The sequence below is a fragment of the Dromiciops gliroides genome, chromosome 4 (assembly GCF_019393635.1).
Source record: "Dromiciops gliroides isolate mDroGli1 chromosome 4, mDroGli1.pri, whole genome shotgun sequence".
NCBI classification, from domain to species: domain Eukaryota; kingdom Metazoa; phylum Chordata; class Mammalia; order Microbiotheria; family Microbiotheriidae; genus Dromiciops; species Dromiciops gliroides.
Genome location: NC_057864.1, coordinates 122244177 through 122262601, shown reverse-complemented (window position 1 = coordinate 122262601; position 18425 = coordinate 122244177). Strand labels below are relative to the sequence as shown.

Genomic DNA, 18425 nt, shown 5'->3' with positions numbered 1-18425 from the left:
CAGGTTTTGTTTTTGTTTTTAACAAAGCAGATTCTTTTAGAGAGCTACTTTTTTTTGTCTTGTTGACATGCATGATATTTCATGGGACTACATGTGTTTTAAGTGTATTTTTTTAGCTACAAAAATTATCTTGATTGCTATGTTAAGATCTGTTAATGAAAATGAATCAAAGCATGATCACCAACAGGAAATCTTGTATATATTTTTCTCTAATAAACTCTAAAAACCATATAAACTTTTTATTCAGTTTGAAAACAGGAAGAAATTTCTTACAGATCTAAAACTGAATGTGAATTATTTCTTATTGCTAATGAATAGTTTTTGGTCTTGTCTTTTGTACTATATACCCTTGAAATACTCATTTAATGATTTCAGTATTCTAAATTAGTATTAATATAAGCCACACTTTCCTCCAAAATCTGACATACCTGAGTGTAATCTACGATTGTGCTTTTAGTAGCTTAGGTATAGCTTAAAATTGAGTGGTCTTCCAGACAGAAACAATTACTAAAAGCTTTTCCTTTGGCCTGGAAAAGTGCTAGGAAATCTGATGCTATCATATACCTCTGTTGCTTCAAGGTAACAGATGCAGCTCCCTCCTCCTTACATCTTCAGGGAAGCTATATTCATCCCTGTTCTGAGTCCCTTTGAACATAGAGATTCACTATAAAGCTCATCAAATTTTCCTTGCTGCCCCATGTCTTGGAAATTATAGTAAACCATTTGATGTGGTAGGTGGGAAGGAATCTTGAAGACAGTTTTCTTTTTGGAAGTTAGTACTTTATCCCATAGCTCGGGCTGTATTTCTTACTTATAGAAAGATAATGATAGTGACTGCTGTTTGGAACTTCAGAGGCTCTGTGGGGTTCAGTGTCATGGGCAGGACTGGCAGAAGACACGGAATAGTGGATTTTTTTAGTTGTGAAGTTGAGCAAGAGATGCTTAGGGAGTGGAGTAAGAGAAGAGGCAGAAAGAAAGTGATCTATCTGTGTGACTCTCTGACTCAGCTTTCCATGCCTGCCATTTCAGCTTTATTACTTTTGTGAGTTCCTTACAGTGATGCTTTACATTTTTATGGGGGGGAAGCATTATTTTAGTTAGTTTTAGAAAAAACCCAGATTTCTAGGTCAGTGTGTTATATTAGTAATTTTGTGAAATTATATTTTTCCTGTCATAGGGATGTTATTTTAGGGATACAGTTTATATTTTAAATGGTTTAGTCAGACGACTAACATGATAGATCTCTTTTTAGAATTAATTAGAATTTATTTTTAGCTCTAGAACAACATTTCTTTAAAAAAAAAATGACCTGCTAGAGATGCCATTTCATTGGTAGAGGGAATTCTCAATGAGGAAACTTTCTATTTCCCTACAACTGAGAGAGTTGCCTGTGGCAACAAGGACTTGGTGTCTTGGTTTGCCCCGAATTGCACATCTAGTAAGTGGGTTTGACAGAACAGCAGGGCTAAAAAACTGATCTACAGAAATTACTTAGTAGTGGAACTGATACTGAAATTAAGGTCTCAGGGCCTTTTCCTCCAGATCTTAATTGCAAAAATACTTCCGTTTTTTGATGTCCTGAAATTTCTGATAGCTAACTTGCATGTCCTTATGTCATTTGTAGTTTCCATTGCCTTGGGAGTTATACCTGAATTCTATTCCCTTCATGGGTAAACAGACAATAAGCTTCAGAATTTATCATCATAACAACACACAATGAATTTGAAAGAGGGAGAAAGTAAACTTTCAGAAGAGCTGATTCTGGCTCCTATAATTTCTGAACATTACCTCTTTTTTAAAGTTGTTAAAATTTTGGTTAAGAGGTCAGATTTTGCAGCACTCTTCATTTGTCATATTAAAGAACAACCTCAAAATTCCCTAAATTTTTCATATGTAGCTACTATGAGATCTAGTTCAATGTAGATGGTGAATATAATAATACTTTAAAAAGGGGGGGGGGACCAATTAAGTTTGGAAGGGAAAAAAAGAGTGAACTTTTTTCCCCAGATAATTGTGCTATTAAAAAAGTAAATTTTACTTTGGATATTAGGTTTACTCTTAAAGTAAAACTATTACTATAACTTGGGGTGAGCTGTACATTTTTGTTAGAGTAGACTTGACTACTCTTTCAAAACTCTTTGAACTAATATTATTTTGAAAGATTTTTTTCTTCTGTCTGATGCCATATTTTTTAATGTAAGGATGGTTATCTTTTTCTTATTTGATTTCTTAGGTTTAAAATTTGTGTTCTTTTGTTATTTCCTTAGGGAAGTTCACAGCCATTGCTGTCTCATGTTGCTTTAGCAGTTGCAAGTAAACTGACTTCTGCTTTATTTAATGCTGCCAGGTAATGAGATTCAAAATAACTTCAGATGTACTTAGCTTGGTTTTAATTTAGAAGTTTATTTTCTGCATTTTATGTTTTAGAATCATTAGTATTATTCATAATTCATTTTGTTTCAAGTGGCTGGCTTGGTTGGAAGAGTAAGCATGAAGAAGAAACTATTCAAAAGCAGAAACCAAAAGTTGAACCAGCGACACCATTAGCTGTAAGGCAAGTCTCATATGTAGTTTTAAAAAATATTTTTAAAGTTCAATTTTATTGTTGAATTTTGTAATTTTTGCAACTTCCCAGTTCATTTATTGTTGGTTGTCCCATCAGTTTGTTCAGTCTTTAGAGCTGTTAGGATACCAGTTGAAATATTTCCTTTTTTCTTTCCTTGTTGTAATGTAAAATGAGTTCAGTAAAAACCAATGAATTCCTTTTTTTAAAAAAGCTATAATAGGGGCAGCTAGGTGGTGCAGTGGATAGAGCACCGGCCCTGGAGTCAGGAGGACCTGAGTTCAAATTCGGCCTCAGACACTTGATACTTAGTAGCTGTGTGACCCTGGGCAAGTCACTTAATCCCAATTGCCTCACCCCCCCAAAAATTAAAAAGCTATAATAGGGGGCAGCTAGGTGGTGACACTTAACTAGCTGTTGTACCCTGGGCAAGTCACTTAACCCTCATTGTCCTGCAAAAAAAAAAAAAAGCTATAATAGCATGTCACTAAGAGAAGCAACACGGCCTTGGAATTAGGAAGACCTGAGTCCTAGCCTTGTCTCTGATTCATACTGTATGACCATGCACAAATTGTGTGACCATCAGCAAGCCACTTTAACCCTTTAATGGCCCAGAAACTCTTTGGGGGGGGGCAATGGGGGCTAAGTGACTTGCCCAGGGTCACATAGCTAGTAAGTGTCAAGTGTCTGAGGCCGGATTTGAACTCAGGTACTCCTGAATCCAGGGCTGGTGCTTTATCCACTGTGCCACCTAGCTGCCCCCCCAAAAAAACTGTTAAGACTATAAGGTGTAGTTAAAGTTATCAGTTTGCATTGATGGAAAGAGTTTTCTTATTGGGAGGCTTCCACATTAGTGAAATATCAAATCTGAAACAACCACACAGATAGCTGCTTTGGACAAGATCTAATTTGTTTGTTTAAATATTAATAAGAGAATCAAAGCAAAGTGATAAAGATACGTGAACACGCATCAGAGAGTAAACTTGTGTTGGCCTGGAATACATTAGTAGTATTCCAAAATAGTCTGTATATTTATGTTTCTGATTTTATTTTCTGCTCATTTACTATTTGTTTGTTTGTTTGATTATTTATTTGGAATTTTTCCCCACCTTATATGTAAAAACAAATTGTAACATTTATTTTTATAACTTTGTGTTCCAAATTCTCTTCCTCCCCCCCCTTAAGAACTCAAGCAATTTAACCTAAGTTTCATTTACGATTTTCTTTGGGGGTGGGGGTGGGCAGTGATGGTTAAGTGACTTGCCTGAGATCACACAGCTAGTAAGTGTGAAGTGTCTGAGGCTGGATTTGAACTCAGGTCCTCCTGACTCCAGGGCTGGTGCTCTATCCACTGCTCCACCTAGCTGCCCCCAACTTCATTTACTATTGAGTAAGATAAAGTCGAGTCAGGAAAGAAAATATTATTTAAATTAGTATGTTCTCTTTAGTAGATCCTTCTTAAGAATGATTATTTAAAGTTTAAGTGAGAACCAGGAAAGATACTAAAAAAATGCAATATTTATTATCTAAAATTTGAAAGGTGCTATGGTAGGGACCCTTAATTTCTTTGAACCTCAGCTTCCTCATCTATAAAATGTGGCTCCTATTTGTCCTGGTTATTTCACAGGATTGTTTTGTGGAAAGGACTTTGTAAACCTTAAAGCACTAGAGAAATGTGAGGTGATGATGATGCTACCAAATATAGCTATAACATCGACACTACTCTCAAAGAATTTACAGTTTATTGGGAAAGAAGACAGTGATCACAAATAATTAGGTTATAATGGAAGAAGTGTAGAGCTTGAGAGAATTAGGCAAAGTGCTGTGGATCATTTTCATTTGGGGGAAGGAATGATGGGAAGGGCCTAGTGGAGGAGATGGCAGCAGAGTTAGAGGAGAGTAGGGCAGATCCATTCTAGGCATGGAGAACTATGTAGACAAATGCATAGAGATCTGAGACAGAAGAGGAAGGATAGTCTAGTTTGGATAAGAGATGAAATTAGAAAAGTAAACAAGCTATGTCATGGAGAGTCTTGGATTTGGGGACTAAGAATTCATGTTTTATTCAGTAGGCAATGAGGAACCACTAATGGTTTTTGTGTAGAAGGGTGACATGGCCAAAAGAGTACATTTGGAAGATAAGGTAGACAGTGATGTGAAGGCTAGATTGGAGAAAGTACAGCATGCAAATAGGGAGATGGATTTAAGAGGCTGATTATAGTAGTCTAAGAATATTCAAGGGCATGAACAAGGACTGTTGTAGTGGGATGGAGAGAGGGGGAGGGATGCTACAGATATTGTGAAGAAAGAAAATATGGGTCTTGGTAATTGATTGGGTGTATATTGTGATGAAAAGAGAAGATTCAAAAGGAAAAGAAGAGAAAGAAAAGAGAAGAATCGTGTTACTTTAAGATTGTATGCCTGGGTGACTAGGAGAACAGTGAAGCCTTTAAGAGAAATAAAAATTGAGGGTGGGTTAAATAATAATTTATTAAGAGACATATTAAATTTGAGGTGGTGGTAGGAGTTTCAGGAAGAAGTATCCATTGGAGAGTTGAAAACAGGGAGCTGGGCCTGGGGAGAGAGGTTGGAGATGAGGAGAGAGATTGGGGGTCATTTACATAGGAATAATAATTGAAGCCAAGTAGAAAGTGTGGAGAGGGGGCAGCTAGGTGGCTCAGTGGTTAAAGTGCCGGCCCTGGATTCAGGAGTACCTGAGTTCAAATCTGGCCTCAGACACTTGACACTTACTAGCTGTGTGACCCTGAGCAAGTCACTTAACAACCCCCATTGCCCCGCCAAAAAAAAAAAAAAGTGTGGAGAGAAAAAAGGGAAGACCAAGGACAGAATGTTAGGTAAAAACTATATTTGAAGGATTAGAAGAGAATGAGGAATGAGATAAGACAAAAGTAACAGCCAGACTTCTGAGGAAACAGAACAAATGTGACAAAGTTTATACATTAGCACTCACAGTTTACTCTTAGGAAAACCCTCAGCCCCTCACTTAGACATTATTTACTCTTAAGTGATAAGTAAACTTGGTAAGAATAAATATATGCTTTCTAGGTCATTATCAAATTCAAAGGGAGGAGACTATCCATTATAGGTAGGCATACTGGCAACTTAAGGAAATGACAGCTAACAAAATGAAAGGAAGGAGACAGAAAAAGTAGCTGACACCTGAATGTAAAAAGCATAGCAGTCTAGTTGCATTTTGTGTACATACCTCAAATAGGCCATGATAGTGTATGAGTATAAAATAATTGTAATGTTGATCTCAAAACATCAAAAAAAAGGATAAATTTTCTTCATTCAGCTTTTTAAAAAAAGGCAGGCAAGTGAGACTACATTTTAGAAAGATTTAAATTCTGTTTTGAATAGTTTTGATGTTTAAAGAGGTAAATGATCAGTTATTTCGAAAACTCACCTACCCAGAAGGACTCATTCTCTTATTCCAGATAGCCCAGTTATAGCCCAGAACTCTTTATTAGAAAACATTCATGTTTGAAAAAAAACACAAAAGTGAATATTAATCTGAGGCAAGCTTTATTTTTTTTTTGTTATTGGTTTTGTTCAGGGGTTTTGGTGTTTTGTTGTTGTTGTTGTTGTTTTGTTTTTTTGCAGGACAATGAGGGTTAAGCGACTTACCCAGGGTCACACAGCTAGTGTCAAGTGTCTGAGGCCGGATTTGAACTCAGGTCCTTCCAAATCCAGGGCCAGTGCTTTATCCACTGTGCCACCTAGCTGACCCCAAGCTTTATTTTTTAAAAGTTGATACAAATACACTCTTTTGTTGATATGTTTAATGATTTTTCCTGCTTTACAGGATTGTGAGATTTTTTTTTTTGTTTTCTTTTTCTTATCAGATTTGGGCTTCCTGATTCAAGGCGCCACGGTGAAAGCATTTGTCTCTCTCCATGTAACACACTAGCAGCAGTAACTGATGATTTTGGCAGAGTTATTTTATTAGATGTGGCGAGGGGACTTGCAATTCGCATGTGGAAAGGTACTACCTTGGATAATTCTAGGGGCTTCTTTCTCCACTATTCGAACAGATGTTTTCCTTTCCAGCTAACTAAAATATTTTATAATGAATTTGAAAATACTTTCTTGTATTTTAATTTTGGTTTTATTTTGAAATATAAATATGGTAACCACTATAGAACTGAAATATTGTTATCTATTTTCCATAGCTTAAATTTACGTAATATGAATATTCAGTGTATATATGATTAACCCATTCATAAATTCCCTTCATTAATGAAGATTGCAACTTTAATCATATATAAACATATCCTTGTAATCAAACTAGGAGGAGCATTGGAGTCAGAAAAACCTGAGTTTAAGTCCTGCTTCTTACATATACTAAATGTACAACCACCAATAAATCACTTAACCTTTAGTGCCCCTTGGCAACATGCTAAGACTAATTTACATCAAGGGAGGGAATTTCCACACTAATTAAATCAAAACTAAAATATTAACTTACCTGATTCTTTCAGTTGATATGCTAGACTTTTTTTTTTTAGGCCAATCATAGTTAACCTATTCCTGCAAAAAAAAAATACTTTAAAAATGTAGCAAAGAAGTTTGCCTCTGACTTTTGCATCAAAAGACTACTTGTAAATAATTCCTGTTACAAAAAGTTAGGGATAATTTGAATATCCCTAATCATCATAGATCAAAATTTTACTAAGTTATTTTTGAGCATATTTGTGTCACTTGTTGAAATATCAGACTGTAAGTTTCTGACTTTATATGTAAAACTGCATTTTTCCTTTGTGCAATCAGCAAGCATTTATTAAGTGCCTTTTATATGCCAGACAAATACAGTCTAATTTTTTGTGAGAGATACTAACAATTGGGGTGATTAAGGAAGACCTCATATATAAGGGACCATTTCAGTTGGGCTTGAAGGAAATCATTGATTCTAAGAGGCAGAAGTAAGGAGAAAGTACTTATCAAGTGGTGGGGTATGAATTCATATGAAGGCATGTAGATTATTCAAATAAAATGACACAAATGAGGAATAAGAAGTCCATTTACTTAGACTGAAGTGTGCAGAAGGGAGTAATGTTTAATAAGGTTGGAAAGATAGGTTGGAGACCTGTTGTAAAGATCTTTTAGTGCTAAATAAAGGAATTTGTATTTGATCTAGAGTAACAAGAACAATTGGAACTTCTTGAGCAGGGAAGTGACAGTTTCAAATATGTGCCTAAAAATATCATTTTGACAGTTATATGGAGGACAGATAGGAAAGGAAAGAGATTTTTGGCAGGAAAACCAATTGGGAAATTATTGCAATAGCTCTAGGCCGTGGGTGATGAGGGCTTGAGCTAGGTTGGGTGTACCTAGTGTGAATGGATAGAAGGATGGTTCAGCTGTTAAAGATCTTTTAGAGTAGAATCAGCAAGAATTGGCAACTACTGGTTAATGAGAAATTGAGGATATATGACTCAGGCTTCAAACCTGAAGGACTAGAAAGATGATGGTACCCTAACAGTGACACTTATTTCAATATTTAAAACATCTGTGTTTCATGGTGTGGGTGCTTACTCTGCTGTCACAGATATCATCTCCTCTTTGGCTTTATCATTGGTCTTGTGATTGCTCTGTCCATTCTGGGTAGTACCTAACTTACCAGATGGCAATAAGCCTTAAGAAATATTATTTACCTTTTCCTTTTACTGAGTTCTGTTGTAATTCAGTTTTTGTTTGGTTTTTACATCAATTTCTATAGAACTTGTAAAAAGACTTTAAGTAGTTTTTATTATTAGTTCTTCCTCTCTTTATACTTATCCTTCAAAGAAGTCCAATAGATTTAACACGATGTTTGTTTAACAAATAGTAGTTGTTTCAGTCATGTTTAACTTTTTGTGACCCATTGAGGTTTTCTAGCAAAGATAGTGGAATGGTTTGCCATTCCTTCTCTAGTTCATTTTATAGATAAGCAATTGAGGCAGACAGGTTAAGTGACTTGAACAGGGTCACACAATTAAGTAAGTGTCTGAGGCCAGATTTGAACTTAGGAAGATGAGCCCTGCACTCTATGTACTGTGTCACCTGGCTTCCCAAGACTGCTATAAGAGCATAGAAGCGAATAGAAGCTCAAAAGAAAGAGGTCCTAGGCCAAAGGGGGTACCAGCAGTTTAGGTGTTCTAAACAAAAGAAAGAACCTAGTCATCATATGAAAGTAATCAACAAGGGGCAGCTAAGGTGGGCAGTGGATAGAGCACCGGCCCTGGAGTCAGGAGGACTGAATTCAAATCCAGTCTCAGACAACTTGACACTTACTAGCTGTGTGACCCTGGGCAAATCACTTAACCCCAAGTGCCCACCCAAAAAAAAAACAAGAAGAAGAAGAAGAAGAAGAAAGTAATCACAAAAAAAACCTCTCCTGCTATCTTAGAACTGGAAAGCACAGTAGAAATTGAAAAGAATCTGTCTGTCACTCTTGAGAGACATGCCAAAATGAAAACTCCCAGGAATATTATAGCCAAAATCTAGAATCCTAAGTCAAGGAAAAACTACTACAAGCAACCAGAAAGAAAGATTTCAAATACAATGAATCAGACTCGGGATCACACATGATTTAGCAGCCACCTCTATAAAAAAGCAGAAGACCTAGACTATATTTCTGAAGATAAGGGATCTAATTTTATAACCAAAAAATCATACCAGCAAAACTGAGTATAAATCCATTCAGGGGGGAAAAATGAATCTCTAGTGAAATGAAGACTTCAAGACAATCCTGATGAAAAGACAGAGCTGAGTAGAAAATTTGACATATAAACACAGGAGTCAAGAGAGGCATAAAAGGCAAAAAATTCTAGGTCCTTCAACTGACTTCTTATGTGGCATGAAACTTGAGGTTCTTTAGTGGTCTTGTCACCCATTCTAAACCCTCATCAATGTAACTTCTAAAAGCTTGCACCTAAAGTAAACACAGAACTCCAGATGTGGTCCTACCAGGGTAACGTACAATAGGATTGTCACAGATAACCCAGCTTCTCTAAGTGTGGCTATGATACCATTAGCTTTTTCTTATTAATAAATCAATAGAGGAAAAATAACTTCTAACTGGGCTCTTAGTCAAGATACAGAGCAAGATGTGTCATTTTAGCTAGCCCTTAATGTATGTAGAAAGAACAGTTAAATCTTAGAAAGATTCCAGAATCATAGAATCAAAAAGGGCATTCAGTCAGCCTTTCATGCAGTGCAGGAATTTTCAACATCCTTGTCCTTTTTATAAAATCATCAAATACTTAAAAATAACTATTTATTAATCTAATAACGGGACTATCATAACTAAAATTGTGGAAACGAGTACATTTAAATAAAATTATTTCATCTCTTCCTCATTCTCTAAGGCTACCGTGATGCCCAAATTGGATGGATCCAAATTGTAGAAGACCTTCATGAAAGAGAATCGAAAGGATAGAGCTGTCTCCTTTTGGAAAATACGCAAGGTCCAAGCAGAGTGGCTCAATTTCTTGTGATCTATGCTCCAAGGAGGGGGATGTCTGGAAGTGTGGAGCACTCAACAGGGCCCCCAGAGTGGGAGCTTTTAATGTGGGGTAGCATTGTAGGTGAGTTATACAACTTATTTTGATGATTGAAAAGAAAGGAAAGAAATATTTAAATTAAGAAATAAACTACAAATATCCCTTCCATATCATGACTTTTCTCCATTGTAGTTTGAATATATGGGGGGATGGGGACGGGGGGGACAGCTAGGTGGTGCTAGGATGAAGCACGACCGTGGATTCAGGAAGACCTAGAGTTCAAATCCAGGGTCACACAGCTAGTTAAGTGTCAAGTGTCTGACCCTAACCCCTCTGATTTGGAAGGGATAATTGAGCTTTATAAATTCCTTGACATGAGATAGTGTTAATTCTTTAATACAAGGTCACAGTAAGTCTTTGGAAATTGGTTGTCCTTACTGGCATTTTAACTGCGGCACATGGAAGATACTTTTTCCCCTATGTGAATGACTGGACTTGTGTACCTTTAACTTCAGGGTGCCCTCCTTACACTATCTTAGCTAAAGTGTGCCACCCAGACAGATGGGTTCTGACCAGGGCAGATTACTGTAGGACTATAATCTCTTTATTATTGGATACATTGCATCTCTTTATTACACTATCTCTGATAACATTAACTCTCTTTGCTGACACATCATGATGCTAGAGGCACTAAAACTTCCAAGCATCATTTCCCCCCCCTGCCTGCTTCAACCCTCTAAGCTTTGTAATCTCAAAGACTTAGAGAATTTTAGCACTTGGAAGGGATCATCTATTTTAACTCTCCCCAAAGTCTCCATTTAAGAGTGCTTACAGAGACCATCCCGTTCTTTGTTTCCCACAAGTTGATCTGCATGGATTGGACTCTACCATGCTCCCTGTGCTGGGTACCCTGTACCAACCCTCCTCTTTTTTAGCATTCTTTTCTGTGTTGCCTTCCCCTATTCGATCATTAGCTCCTTGAGGCAAGAGAAGTGCTTGTCACATAGTAAGTGCATAATTCGTGTTTACTGACTTACTACTTCATCATTATGGTTGAGAGACATGAAACCTAGGCATGTGAGCCTTCTATGTGTCCACATGGCTGCTATGTGTCAGAATCCAGGTCTTAAAACTCTACTTTTGACTATTCTTAATACCATGCTATCTCTGTATTGTCCTGAAAGATATCCAGGGAAATTGTCTGTCATGGAAAAGCTAATTGTATGTTTAATTGAATTATGCTTATTTTCTTTTTTAGCTAATTTTTAAATGAAAATCAAGTTTCTATTAGTTGAATCCTTACAGCTCACTTTTTTCTGATACTTAATAACTGTAGAGTTGATGGACACTTCTAAATAAATATTTTCCCAGATATCCCTAATTCTAATAAAAGTACACTGTCAATTTTTCATTTTGCCAATGTATTTACAATATTGGTATATGGTTTCTGCAGGTTACTGTATCCTGGTTACAAATAATGGGCTTAAATTAATGTTACCAGTCAGAGTTGGCAGCCACAAACTTACCAGATCTGTCTTGTGGATCCAGTGTCTGGAAGCATAAAAACAGTTTAATGTTCCTTTCCATTTAGCACTAAGGTAAGGTTTATTAATCTCTCTTCTATTTGAATATGCATGCCTCTGTAAATTCTTTTCTCTTAGCCAACAAAGAACTTTTTTTTTTTTTCAGATTAATTGATTTGGAGGGGAGGGCAGTTTGGGGTTAAGTGACTTGCCAGCAGGGTCCACACAGCTAGTAAGTGTCTTGTGTCTGAGGATGGATTTGAACTCAGGTCCTCCTAACTCCAGGGCCAGTGCTCTATCTACTGCGACACCTAGCTGCCCCTTTAATTGACATTTTTAATAATGACATGCAGCACCGGCCCTGGATTCAGGAGTATCTGAGTTCAAATCCGGCCTCAGACACTTGACACTTACTAGCTGTGTGACCTGGGCAAGTCACTTTAACCCCCATTGCCCGCAAAACCAAAAAAACCCTGCCTCCAATCAGGCAACAGTGGGCCACACACACTTGTACCCCCCCCCCCCCGCCCCCCCCACACACACACATGTAACATATGCATGCTCAGACTATCTGGGACATCTGGCTGTAGAGACGATGCCATAGGAAACAACTCTGGATTTTTCTTCAAGGCCTCAAATGACCCAGCTGTGTTCAAGGCTGCCCCTAAGGGTGGAGTACTTAGGAAATGACTAGGCTTTCTTTTTCTCATCTATAAAAGTCAGGGATTAGGTGAGCTCTAAGGCTCCTCCTAGCTCCGACATCCTATTTTGTGACATTTAGTGTTCTAAGGTCCTTTCCATCTTTCCCATCTATGTTCCAAGGCCCCTCCTAATTGACATGCTATGAATCCATGCATATGGTAGGCATAGAATTAATGGAAGTAAGGATTAGAATCCAGGTCCAGGCTTTTTTCTAATGTACTATATTACTTCACAGTAGTATGAATGTCCATTCTATACTCAAGATTGGAGATGCAACAACTATATGCTTTCCTGCCCCAAGGACATGTGGAAGTATTATCTATAGACAGATTAGATAGAGATAGATGAATGGGTGGATAGATGGAAGAGTAGATGGATAGAAGGTAGATGGATCAATAGATATAGATAGAAGGTAGATGGATAGACATAGGCAGGCGGAATGGATGGATGGATGGATGGGTGGGTGGGTGGATGGATGGATGGATGGGTGGATGGGTGGGTGGGTGGATGATGGATGGATGGATGGATGGATGGATGGATGGATGGATGGATGGATGGTGGGTAGAGGGATGGATGGATAGGTAGCTAAATATAGATGTATAGATGATTTAGAGCTAGAGTGGACCCTATAGATGACTTGGTCTAACTCATCATTTTGTAAAGGAGGAAACTAAGGCCCAGTAAAATTAATTGACTTGCCATAATCACACAGCTAATAAACAATGACAAAGATAGGATTCAAATGTAGATCATCTGACTCTGATTCAGTACCTGTTGCCCATTTACCAAATTGCCTCTTCAGTGCAGGGCAGACGCGTCCTTGGAGAAAGCCCGGGTTCTACTCCTGGTTCTTCCAGTAGTTAAATGCTACTTCCTCTCTCTGGGCCCCCAGTTTCCTCCTCTGTAAAATGAAGGACTTGGATTGAGTGAGATCCCAGGCCCCTTTTCATTCTCGTGTTCTGTGAACCTCCTTGTCCCAAGTAGTGGAGAGGGAGGGCTTGTGGGGACTGGGCCAAACAAAGAGGGAAGACTTGTTTTTTTGCAACAAAGTAACTACTTGGTCTTGAAATTCCTTCTGGATTCTTAAACTTAATTTGAAATCAGTTTTGGGAGAGGGAAAGGGGAAAAAAAGTAAAGAATTTAGTTCTGGAAAAAAAAATAATGACATACAAAAACTTAAGAATGAAGGAAAAGGAGAAACTTTAAACCTTTTAGACGTATATAGGAAACTTCATTCTTCATTTCAAAATAATTACTTGTTACTGTTTTAAGTGATAAGAAGAAGTGAACGAGCGAAGGATCTGCACCTAGTGAAGAAATTAGCAACTTTACTGAAAAATGAAAAACTTCAAATTTTGGTAAGTGTCCTTAAGTAAAAATCACATTTTTAATAGTTTGTGTCATTTAAAAATCAGTAATAGAATCTACTAAGTGCACTCAAATCCTTAATAATTTATCATCTATCTTAGTATTTATCTGTAAAATTGAATTGGCCTATATTTGTACATTAGGAGTTTTATTATGAAATTAAAAGACATAGTAGATATCTAGAAACTCATAGAAAAGCTGATATGCAATATGATTTTTGCAAAAGTATCATAATTAAAAATTTGACTGGTTTTCAGATTTAGTTGAAACTGAAGTAAAGGACTTAATTCTTGATATCAAGTATCCTGCAACTAAAAAACAGGTAAATACATACACATGCCAGTGATAAAAATCATCTCTCTTTTCTGTACCCCTACACTCTGCATATTTCTGTCTTTTCTACTTTGTCCTGTTTTTCTCATCTATTTCTTCATGTATCTAAACCAAGTGGTTGAGCTTCATCACATTTTTTACTTCTCCCTGAAATTGCAATGTTTCTCCTTTTTTTTCAATCTTAATCGGTTTAATTTGACAGATTTACTTAAGTAGATATGCTAATGGGAGAGGGAACAAAGATGCAGTGTAACTTTTGCACTTTATCTCTTTAGTGATGCAGAGTGGAAATTTTGGCCATAGGAGAAATTAGTTTTGTCCAGTCAGGTAGGTGGTGTAGTAGATGAAGCATTAGACTTGGAGTCAGGCAGATCTGAGTTTAAATCTAAATTCAGATACTAGTTTTATGACCCTGGCCAAGTCACTTAACCTCTGCCTGTCTGTTTCCTCTACTGCAAATTGGGGATAAGAATAGCACCTACTACACAAAGTTGTGAGGTTAAAATGCGGTGTTTGTAAACCACTTAGCATAGTGCTTGGCACATAGTAATTGTTTAATAAATGTTTTTTCTTTCTCTCTCTGCTCCCCACTATTCCTACTTACTGTGGCCTCTGAATCTAACCAATTCTAACTGGTCTTCATGATTAAAGTCTCTCCCTATTTCAGTCTAAACTCCATTAAGCTACAAAGGTGATTTTTCTGAAGCATAGGTTTAACTGTGTTACTCTCCTGCTTAGTGAATTATTGGCTCATTATTATAGCCTGGATCAAATAGAAACTTCTTTGGCATTTAAGCTCTTCATAACCTGGCCCCTTCCTACCTTTCTAGGCTTCTTAGACCTTATTCTCTTCCATGTACTCTCCATTCTAGCACCTGGCCTGCTGTTGCAGTTCCATGAACAAGACATTCTATCTCCTTCCTCCATTCCTAAGCATTAGCTGTACTCTACTCTTAGCATATTCACTGACTCCTTCAAAATTCAGCTCAAACCCCACCTTTGTAGGATGCTTTTCCTGATCCCCTTAGTAGCTAATGCCTTCTCCTCCAAAAGTACCTTCCATCTGCTCTGTACTCTCATTAACTAGTTGTTTACATATCTCCCCTTTTAGAATATAAGCTCCTTGAAGTCAGGGACTGGGTTTTGGCTTTTCTTTGTATCCCTAGGACTTAGCATAGTTCCTGGCAAATAATAAGTGCTTAATAAATGCTAGTGGACTTGACTAGCCAATCATGTGTAAGAGTAAAGCAAATCATGTTTAAATGTAAACTTGTGTCAACACTTTTCTTAGCTGTTGTGATAATAATTATTGTTTCTTTTTCCCCCTTTATTCATTAGCAACATAGGATTTATGAACCTCTCTTCACTATTAGTTAAATCTTGTCCTCTCTGTCTTTCTTCCATGCTAGCTCCTCTTTTTGGTTTTCTTTGTTCTTCTCTCAACTTTTCTTAGTTGTCAGACTTGCAGATTTGTGTTTGTATTTCAATATAGCATAATGCAAAATTTATTTGTATAAAATGTTTCATATGAACATCAGGCAATTAATAAATTACTATAAATGTAATAATTTAAAGTTGTTTAATTTAGAAATTTTAATTTACCACATAAATTACATATAACTTAATGTAAATTATGTATACATTTATTAAATACTGATGTTCATATATTTATATAAAATGTTTTTATATAAATTAGTTTTTACCTTCAAATCTCAGTATTCTGAAGTATATCCCTACATATAATGAAATGAAAATAATGGATTTTCTGACTTCCTGTCATTTCATTGCTGAATTTCTTCCTTTGCTTAGGCTTTGGAAAGTATTTTAGCAAGTGAGCGTTTACCATTTTCCTGCCTTAGAATATCACTCAGACCTTGTTGGACACTTTACAAATCAAGGTAAAATGTTACTTTACATGAATTAAAGATTATGATCATGTGATGGCTACAATCCCAATTTCCAAAGAGCTTGGACATTTAAAATATAATTATATACTTTTAATTGTAGAGAGATAATAAATGTTTACCTTAATGGTTATGATATTAAATGCTATTCTTAATTAGAAAGTGATTAAATATAAAATGTTTGTCAAATATTAAAAATACTCTACTATTTTATTTTTATATACTTTATCATCACATGCCTTTCTATGAGTAATTGTGAATACTTCCTAACTGATATAATTGGGAAGATTATAATTTGATATATATTCCCTAATTTGGTAGAAAAATGAAATATACTTGCATTTAATAATAACACTAAGTGCCTACTCTGTTTAGAGTAGTTTTCTAGCCAACTTGGGGGAGGGGGACCTAAAAGTATTACATAAGGCATGCAAATGTATATTTACAAGTAAACTTGTATCTTCCCTCCACAGAGTTTACCTTCTGATTGAAACATAAGCTACATTCACCAGTAAATGTCATGCACAATAAGTTATAAGCTTATAGAACTATGTCTATGGAAGCTCCATGCTTTTAGGCTAAGGGAAACATTAGTTGGCCATATGTATAAAGCTATATCAGCCTCTCTGGCGTTTCCCTTAGTTTTATTTTATGGAATAAGAGAGAGAATTATGTAGAGAGGGAAAGTCCTCTGGATTTAAATATGATTTGTACAAAGGGGATGAGTTTGAACTTTGAGTGAGATGACGCTCATAACCCCTACTCACATTTACATACACTTTTGAGTTACTTTTCTAGTAATAACGATAGCTTGTGCTAAACTATCTATACTCACATAATTTTCCTTGTGATCATTTTTGGATTTTTTACTATGTATGTTAATTTTGGAATAATCAATGGATTTTTTTCTTTGTGTAAAATTAAGTGGCCTGTATAGAATATCATTGACACTATACTCTCGCTAAGTTAAAAAGAACCTATTTAAGTCCTTAACATGAAATAAATATTATATTAAAAAATCATCCTTGGTATAACTTTGTCTTTATAGTAGTGCCTTAATATTTTCTTCTAGGCCTTGTTTTTGTTTTTGTTTTTTCAGCTTAATTGTGTATAAATTCCATAGCTTAAAGTATGGTTGTTAAAGGTACCATAAAATAGTGGGTTAGGGTAAGTCTCCATCAAATTACTTTTGCCCTTTTGGGGGGGAGGGCAATGAAGGTCAAGTGACTTGCCCAAGGTCATACAGCTAGTGTCAAGTGTCTGAGACTGGATTTGAACTCAGGTCTTCCTGAATCCAGGGCTGGTGCTTTATCCACTGCACCACTTAGCTACTCCCTTTTTTCTAATTTTTTTTGGGCGGGGACAGTGGGGGTAAGGTGACTTGTGTAGGGTCACACAGGTAGTGTTAAGTGTCTGAGGTTGGATTTGAACTCAGGTCCTCCTGAATCCAGGGCCAGTGCTTTATCCATTGTACCACCTAGCTGCCCCCCCATCAAATTACTTTTATTTTGAATTGCTCTTAATTATTTACTGTCCTGAATTAATAACCAAAACTAACTTTTGGAATGAACTTCCCTAATTTATTTAAATTATCATTTATTTTATAAACATTTTATTTGCATTAACTTTTAAGGAATTCATTATTGTTCAAAATAATAATTTTTGTGCTCCGTAAAGGTTTTATATTTCCTCTGGCAAAAATCTAAACTGTAGCTAAATTTATATTGTCCATGAGACAGAATAATCATTGTTGAAAGTGCAAAATTAGTTAAGTCTTCTAATTGAAGTCTTGAATGAGAACCATAAATTTAAGAGATTCAAAAGTTGAATTTTATTATGCTCAAAGTGTGATCATTTAGAATGACTGTTTTTAGTTTTTGTTGTATTTTTTTTAAAAAAGGAACACATTTTTAAAACATTTTCTTCATAATATATTTACAACAAAATGAGTTGGTGAAAGATACTCAGAGGAGGGGGGGCGGGCAAGCTAGGTGGCACAGTGGATAAAGCACCAGTCCTGGACTCAGGAGTACCTGAGTTCAAATTCAGCCTCAGACACTTGGCACTTACTAGCAGTGTGACCCTGGGCAAGTCACTTAACCCTCATTGCCCCGCCAAAAAAAAAAGGGGGGGGGGATACTCGAGATAATTCTTTAATTAAAAAGAAAAGTCTAGTCATCTTGTCTTCTGCCCAATCAATGCAATTCATTGTTCTAGCTAACTACCACAATAATTGAAGTAGGAGAAATTGAGTATCTCTCAGTGAGTATGTCAGGGAGTAGGACAGAAGATACAGTTTTTAAGATCTTTCTCAGTACTTAAATCACACAACAAAAAATTTTAAAACTTCTTATTAAAGTAATGATTTTCATCACTTTTTTCTATGTGCCCTCCTAATAGAAATCCTTTTCAAGTTAAGTGAGTGGGCTGCTTGGGCTAAGAAAATCTTTTCTTTCTTGTTTTACCATGGATAAAACATCATAATATAATCAATCAGCAAATATTCATTAAGTCCTTACTATGTTCT

At 36.3% G+C, this 18425-nt stretch overlaps 1 protein-coding gene across 1 annotated transcript in view; it reads left to right on the top strand.

Moving 5' to 3' along the window:
* Positions 1-18425, top strand: part of RAB3GAP2 (RAB3 GTPase activating non-catalytic protein subunit 2) — a 110884-nt gene that overhangs the window by 55134 nt on the left and 37325 nt on the right. The window contains 14 exon segments of the mRNA XM_044004566.1: positions 2268-2347; positions 2465-2554; positions 6430-6569; positions 9934-10085; positions 10087-10113; positions 10115-10152; positions 11522-11639; positions 11641-11666; positions 13573-13633; positions 13636-13651; positions 13919-13983; positions 15804-15849; positions 15852-15892; position 17065. Of these exon segments, the coding sequence (XP_043860501.1) occupies positions 2268-2347; positions 2465-2554; positions 6430-6569; positions 9934-10085; positions 10087-10113; positions 10115-10152; positions 11522-11639; positions 11641-11666; positions 13573-13633; positions 13636-13651; positions 13919-13983; positions 15804-15849; positions 15852-15892; position 17065 (901 nt within the window).